This window comes from Nannospalax galili, unplaced genomic scaffold (genome assembly GCF_000622305.1).
Source record: "Nannospalax galili isolate Female #2095 unplaced genomic scaffold, S.galili_v1.0 scaffold235, whole genome shotgun sequence".
NCBI classification, from domain to species: domain Eukaryota; kingdom Metazoa; phylum Chordata; class Mammalia; order Rodentia; family Spalacidae; genus Nannospalax; species Nannospalax galili.
In genome coordinates, this window is record NW_008338118.1 from 7,102,353 (window position 1) to 7,109,533 (window position 7,181).

Sequence of the window (7,181 nt, forward strand, 5' to 3'; positions counted from 1 at the left end):
CTATGGTGACAGGTATATTTCTTATAGTAGATGTCAGAAAAATTTAAAAAAGGCAGCGATTTGAGTTAGCTCCTTGGTGCTAGACTAGAATCTAAATTTTATCTGGAAAAATAATACTTCAAAGGGCCCTTTGATTATGAAGAGGTGAAGAATAGTCTTTTACTTAAAACTGGAATTCTCCTAACTTCCTAACAACTAACCAAACAACTTTAAAAGTGCTATTTTGCCTCAACAACAATGATAAAGGTTTGTTTGGCTCCTGCTTACTTCTCTAACCTAAACTGTCCCAGCTCCTGTTTTCTATTCTGCACTGTGGTCATACGAAGACTCTTTTGCCTTCTGTAATCATGATGTTCTTTTGGCTCAAGAACCTTGAACATGCCATTACCCGGACACTCAAACATCCTGCCTCCCTCCTCTGCCCAAAGCTTCATTTGGTCTATTCTGTATCTTCCTGATTCAAGCTAATCTGTGGCTCTTTCTAGAAAACTTTCTCAGACTCCAAGACCATTTGTTATTAGCCTCTCCCAAATGAGCCACTGTGCCATGGAAACCTTGAAAAGCAATTAACAATGAAGATTATACAAGTGTTCTCATCTTCTAATTATTCTATCATTGCCCCCACTTCTAGAAATATTTTTAGTTATTTCCCATCTAATTTACCCTTCATTTCCCCCATTAAAACTTAATGCCATAGATATACTTCACATCTGTTTGTGTCCTATGGCCTTTTAGAGAGTCATAAACCATTATGCAATTGTACAGTATCTGAGATTTTATATAATCTCTTTTTCTCTCTTCATCTCTATCTGTCTCTCTCCCCCTCTCTTTCCATAAAAAGCAACCTCCCCTTGAAGCAATATGGCTTCCACTGAGAATTCAGGAAAGAAGATCTGAGAAGACTCTACTTGTCACTCTTTAAGAGGGTTAAAAACAAACAGCTATTGCCTTTTTTCTTGCTGAGAGGCTTACGTCAAATGCTGGAGAGCTTAGGAAAATAAAAATAATATAATCAATTTAGGCTATCTTTGACGTACCAAGGGTAGAGTTATTTTAGGGCAGAAGTTCAATCTCGAGGTTATAAAGCTTGACCCTTGAACGTAGGCTGTAGGACAAAGAGTTGGACTCTGTAGTTCAGGGGCAGGGTACTTGACCGAATGCAGACTTTGTTTTACTTAACATAGCCTCAAGATCTTGGCTAGCATTGCCTCATTCCTTTTCAATGGAAGGTTAATATAAAGGTTGCTGTAGTTGAGAAATGACATGTAATTTATTTTTGCCTGTTCAATAGCAGTTTTGACTAGATTAATCCTTGGTTTTCTAGACTGTCATATGAAAACGCTGAAAGCTTTGACATTTTTCTCTCTGCTGTGGCTCTACTTTCCTCACTAAGATTCCTGGCCCTGAATTTCTCTACCCATCTGAAGTTTCATACTCATCTAACTAGTCACCTGATCTTATTTTCATGGGTCAAATATATAAAAACCAAACTAGGTAGCGCAGATGTTCCTTAAGCACAAAAGAGTAAAAGATAAAGGGAGAGATACAGGATGTGGGCTGAGTTTACTGGGTATTTGAGGTTTATAGTATGTGTCTTTATTCCTGATAAATTACAGCTAGAATCTTCTCCCCTTGCTTTGGCTCTGGAGACAGAGGAGAGGCTGTGCTAGCTCAGACCTTGGGATAAGCACATACCTCAGGTTCAGGGGTGAAATCACTCACCTGGGTATCTTAAGTGCTGCTTCTGCTCCCGGATTTCTCTTTCTCTTGGGGTGAGTGAGGCAGGCGGGTCTGTCAGGGCTAACCAAGTACGTAAGAGCAATCCTTGCCTGGCCGGCTTGTGCAGGCTGTGTGCTAAATGCAACTCCGAAAGGCACGCTATAAATAGCCATTCATTGTCAGCGTGTGTGAAAAGACAAGAGTGTGCTGGTCTGATGCAGGCCCAAATAAGCTGCTGTCTGTGCAGGGCTATAAACGAAGCTGCTGGACTGGGAATCGGCAGGCAAGGCCAGGGCCTGGCCACTCACAGAAGGGAAGCAGCTGAAAGCTGGGGTTGCCTCTGCTATGGCAAAAATCATTTTGAGGCACCTCATAGAGACTCCAGTGCGTTACCAGGAGGAGTTTGAAGCTCGAGGCTTGGAAGACTGCAGGCTGGATCATGCTTTATACGCATTGCCGGGACCAACCATCGTGGACCTGAGGAAAGCAAGGGGGATGCCGCGGGCCCCTGCAGGGGACTCAGCCACCGCAGAGACGCTGCCCCAAGAAGGCGAATCCCGCTTCCAGATCCTGCTGGACGTGGTGCAGTTCCTGCCGGAGGACATCATCATCCAGACGTTCGAGGGCTGGCTGCTGATCAAGGCTCAACATGGAACCAGAATGGACGAGCATGGGTTTATCTCCCGGAGCTTCACCAGACAGTACAAACTGCCAGATGGCGTTGAAACCAAAGATTTGTCTGCCATCCTCTGTCACGATGGAATTTTGGTGGTGGAAGTAAAGGATCCACTTGGAACCAAGTGAAACTGTATCGGTTCCTGTTCATACCACCGAAGATGATAATCAGTGACACCTGAGAATGTTTTGCTACCCACGTTTGAGATGATTTGCTGTGGCTTTTATGAAGATTAAAAATATATACATAGTTCCTGGTATGTGGAGGTTGTCTTTATTATTCATAGGCAGAAAGGAGAATTGTTCAATGTGTTTGTGCATTTCAACCCAATGCTATTTTTATAATGAAATCATTGAAAAAACTAGCAGACTATATTTAGTACTTGAGAGCACTTAGCATTGTTTTTTGGTGATTGCAAAACTCCAGAGAGGCCGTTTGTATAATGCATAGCAAGTCAGCCACACTCAAATTCTTATCCATCTTATTATAACCTTTTATGTTGCTAAAAAGAATTCTCTCTTCACATGATAAGCTTTTATTTTATGTGTATTTTAATTAAAGAGGAGATTTGTAACTTTAGAGTTGGAAGGTTAGAATATAATGCTTGGGAACTGGGTCTAAAATCGATGATTTACTCTAGTTACTATTGCCCTAAACCTCAGTGGAATTTCTCAGATACCCTACTTTTTAAAAGTTCAGCTATGAACCTCACTCAGTTTTCCAAAGTTAAAGTGAGTCCTATCTGGAGTTAGTATATGTTCTGTGGATATTTGTAAAATACTGATAATTGTTAACACCTGCTGTATACACTCTCAAAAATTAAATTTGGGAAACTAAAGCATTGAATGACCCAATCAGTAAGTTTTAATCCTTGCTATTTCAAAGCAATTTAAATTTTTAGACTTCAGAAGATGGCAAAGTTGTCATGCATCTGCCATCTCTGCTGATCTTTAGCTTTAAATAGCTTGGTGGCCAGTGAGGACACCTGAGCTCACACAGCTCAGCCCTCTGTCTGCATTTACACAGCACATCTCATGACTGGTGTTTCTATTTTCCAGAACTGCTGCTCTGACCCAAGGTTGAGGCGGTAGAAATTAGAATTCACATTAGAAATATCGCCATCAACAGCTGCTCAGAGGCATTCCAAGTATTTGCTATCTCATTCTGTACATTCCAAATATTTCTGGGGCGGAAGTAACTGTTTTCCTTTCAGGAGGCACTGAATGTGAGCTGACAAGGAGCCGGAGGACAGTGCTAAGAATAGAAGTCAGAGTGTGGAAGCCTCTGGGTCACTGCAGACACAGGCCATGTCACCAGTCCCCTCCATCTTGCTTCCCTTTGTAGTTCAAGTTTAAACAGGAAAGACCTGAAGCAACTGAAAAATCAGAAATATTTTTGGACACAAATGTAATCTAAGTGATGCTTGCTACTTTTTTGTTACACTGAAAGGATTTTAAAGTTGTCTGTTTTTATGAAGTTAATGTCTTCTGCTGACATTGAACTCTAGGATAAGACATTTTGAGAATGTGAATCTCACATATCAGCCTTGTGGTGAAACAAAGGTAACAGCTGAGTGTGGATTTCCAGAGCTATTGATAGAATGAGAGCTGGGATTCAGTCTGACTCCCATCAAATTATCATCACCCATCAGAATGATATGTGACAAACTAGTGCTTAGGGAGACAAACAAGCAGCCCCATATTTTTTCATTTGGCCTGAACTTCCTTCTAGATGCAGTCTTCCTTCTTGGCAAGTTCAGGAAGTGAAAACCTACCATGAGGAATTTTCCCTTTAAAAATGAAAATTAAACACATCTCCAGTTAGCACTTCTTTAATATAATTTAAAGGCATAATAGTCATTTTTGATTTTCAAACACTATGAAAAATAAAACCACTTATCTTCTACTACCATGAGATGGCTACTTTAAATATCCAGCTCATCAGTTCTTATCACTTTTGGCAAAATTAGAATTGTATTTGCATGAAATCTGAAATCCTGATTGCACTGGTCACTGTGGGTTTCTCTCTCCACTCGATCAATTCAAATCCATCCTCTGTGCTTTCTAGCCCCACTCTGACATAAGCCACATCATTCTAATTCCCAGCTGGGTTGAGCCAATGAGAAGTACCCACTGAGGAGCAGAGAGAAGGTAATCAGCAGGAGGGACAAGCAGAGCTTACTTTCCCTACTTCAGCTGAACAGCACACTGAGACTCCAGCAGGGCCAGTGTCCCCTGGCAAATGAAGTCCCCAGGGCTTCTTACTGGGTTCTGGGGTTGGAATACTGTTTTGTCCTTTTATTCCTTCAGCAGAAGGGGTGGCTTTCCTGCTTTCATAACCCTAGTGCTTCACCGTATTGATTGCCTGTCTCTGCCACTTTCATAGATGGTTTCCTCATTTAAGCATCTGGAGGAATAGAATTCTGTTTCCCACCAGAACTCGGACTGCTAGACATTTTATGCGATAAAAAGAAGAAACAAAAAACCAACCCTAGTTTATCCCTTTCTTTTCCTCCCAAACACTAACTGATTTGTAATGGTTTCTCACTATTCCAGCATAGATAAACCTGTGCTGTCATTTATCCATTCCTTTACACTCTTGGTCTCAACAGGAAACAGATGGCACTCTCAAATGGGAACAACCCAACAGGGTTTATTTATTAAGATACTAATTACAAAGGAATGGGCTAAGAGTAGAGAAGCTTTAAAGGAAACTGTGATAGCCCTAGGGTGGCTGTGTCAAAGGGATGGGAGGAAGAAGCTGTGCTCAGAAACCATGAATAGGTAGAAAAGAACCCTGGCTGTGAGTTTCATTTCACCAGAAGGATACAGTAGCCCTAGGTGACCTCTCATAGGGAAGGAGCCAGGACACTTTCTCCCTCCAATTCCTGCACCCCCATCCCTCCAGGGCCCCCAGTTGGCTGGATCCAACTGATGGCCAGAGAGTAAGAGTGGAGGTGAAGTTCAATAGCCTCCCAGGGCAGAGGGCATGTAGAGAAAAGTGGAGAGTAACTCCTACAGGGCAAAGGAAAGTACACAACACCAACAAAATCGGTCTCATTGTCATAGTTCTGTTTTAGAAAAGTGGGCTACTTAGCACAAGACCAGGAGGTACAGGTGAAGAAATAGGGGAAGCAGGCAGGAACCACATGGCGTGAGGGGGTGATGTGTTACCGTGCTGGCCACCACATCACAATGAGTAATCGCTTGACGGAGGCCTATGAGCTCAGCCCGCGGTACTGCTTCATGGAGACATAGTATCTCAGAACAGTGCACAGGGAAATCAAAGAGGGAATTTGGTTGCCTACTGTATCCCATTCGCCATTAGTCAAGATTCTACCTGAGGATTCGGACTTTCCTGCACTTCCGGGTTATAGCATCTAACCCCTTGGTAGCTGCACAGCCAGGAAGCCAAGCTGTCCCCTTGTGATATTTCATCATAGCTGGGAACAGAAAGATGAGTAAGCTTGAGGAGAGCCCAGGGTGAAGACTGCAGATTCAGCCTTTCAGCTTGGACACCCACCATCCAGGAACTTGGCAAGATGCTGGCAGGATGAGACAGGTGCCACCTTTAGAAACAAGGTGGGAAGGTACATAGTTTGTAGCCAATACACTCACAAATGGAGAACACAGGAAGGGGCAGCACGCAAGCGAGACATCTTATGGCTTCTCATACTCTGCATCCCACCCTGCCTTCAAATCTTATTGACTCCAATATTCCCCTTTATGACCTAATTTTAATTTTCAGGTGCAAAGACAATCTCTTAAATTTCTGCAGAATTGTTTTCCTGTAAATTGTGACCAAAGTGGTCTGTCTTTATATAGTTGAGCTGCCTGCTTCTTATCCTAGAAGTCTAGAAATCTCTGAGATTTTGAAGACTGTTTCCCATTCAATCTCCAGAGTCCAAACTATACTCAGGTCTTGAATCTGTCCTTGACCTAGTTCTCACCTGCTTACCCTCTGAGGTAGAGGAAATTTTGTATGGGAAACAAAACTAAAGCTACCAAAAGAAAGAATGAACCTTCCCTCCAGCTCTCCTCCTTACCCTTTGTCATCCCAGCAGAGTGTGCCACACAGTGAGAAGCACATATAAAGTGCCTTGTTCATATGTGATGAAAGATGTCCTAGCTTACTGTCAGACATCAGTGTGCTGAATACATTTGATAACTCAGTGCATTTACCATGCACTTGGCTACTTCTCAGAGTCACTTCAAAAGGCTTTTTTTTTTTTTTTTTTTCTTTTTTCTGGTTAGGTTTCCGTTTGCTCATTGTAGATAATTATGTTCTCCCTCTCCCTCCCCTCCGTCCACCTTTGGAGTTTTGAGATGAGGTCTCAGTAGCCCAGGCTGACCCCAACTTGCAGCAATCCTCCTGCCTCAGCCTCCCAAGCACTGGGATTACAAGCATTAGCATCTTTTAGCATTTTCTATCACTAGGAAAACAGAACAGTATAATGAAAAGAGTAGGAATTTCACATGGATTTCTCAGATACCTTTTAAAATGTAACACTACTGTAACAATCCTATTCAACTTTATACCATTCAACTAAAAATGATGGTGTATTTTTAAAATTCACTTTATTTTTATTTTATGCATATGAGTGTTTTGCCTGCATGTATGTGAGTGCACCATGTGATAGCAATGCCCACAGAGACCAGAGCGGGGGAAGAGCATTGTATTCCCTGGAACTGGAGTAGCATGGTTGTAAGCCACCATCTGGGTGCTGGGTACTGATCCCAGGTCCACTGCAAGAGCAACAAGCTCTCTTAATTGCTGAGCCATCTCT

The 7,181-nt window shown here is 42.3% G+C and overlaps 1 protein-coding gene across 1 annotated transcript; it reads left to right on the forward strand.

Annotated features, from left to right (window-relative positions):
* Positions 1-1,969: 1,969 nt before the first annotated feature.
* Positions 1,970-2,647, forward strand: Hspb3 (heat shock protein family B (small) member 3). Its single transcript, XM_008832949.1, has one exon. The coding sequence runs from the start codon at positions 2,065-2,067 to the stop codon at positions 2,521-2,523; it is 459 nt and encodes a 152-aa protein (XP_008831171.1). The 5' UTR covers positions 1,970-2,064; the 3' UTR covers positions 2,524-2,647.
* Positions 2,648-7,181: the final 4,534 nt, after the last annotated feature.

Coding starts and splice junctions, on each gene's coding strand:
- Hspb3 (XM_008832949.1), top strand. CDS start 2,065: ATGGCAAAAATCATTTTGAGGCACCTCATAGAGACTCCAGTGCGTTAC.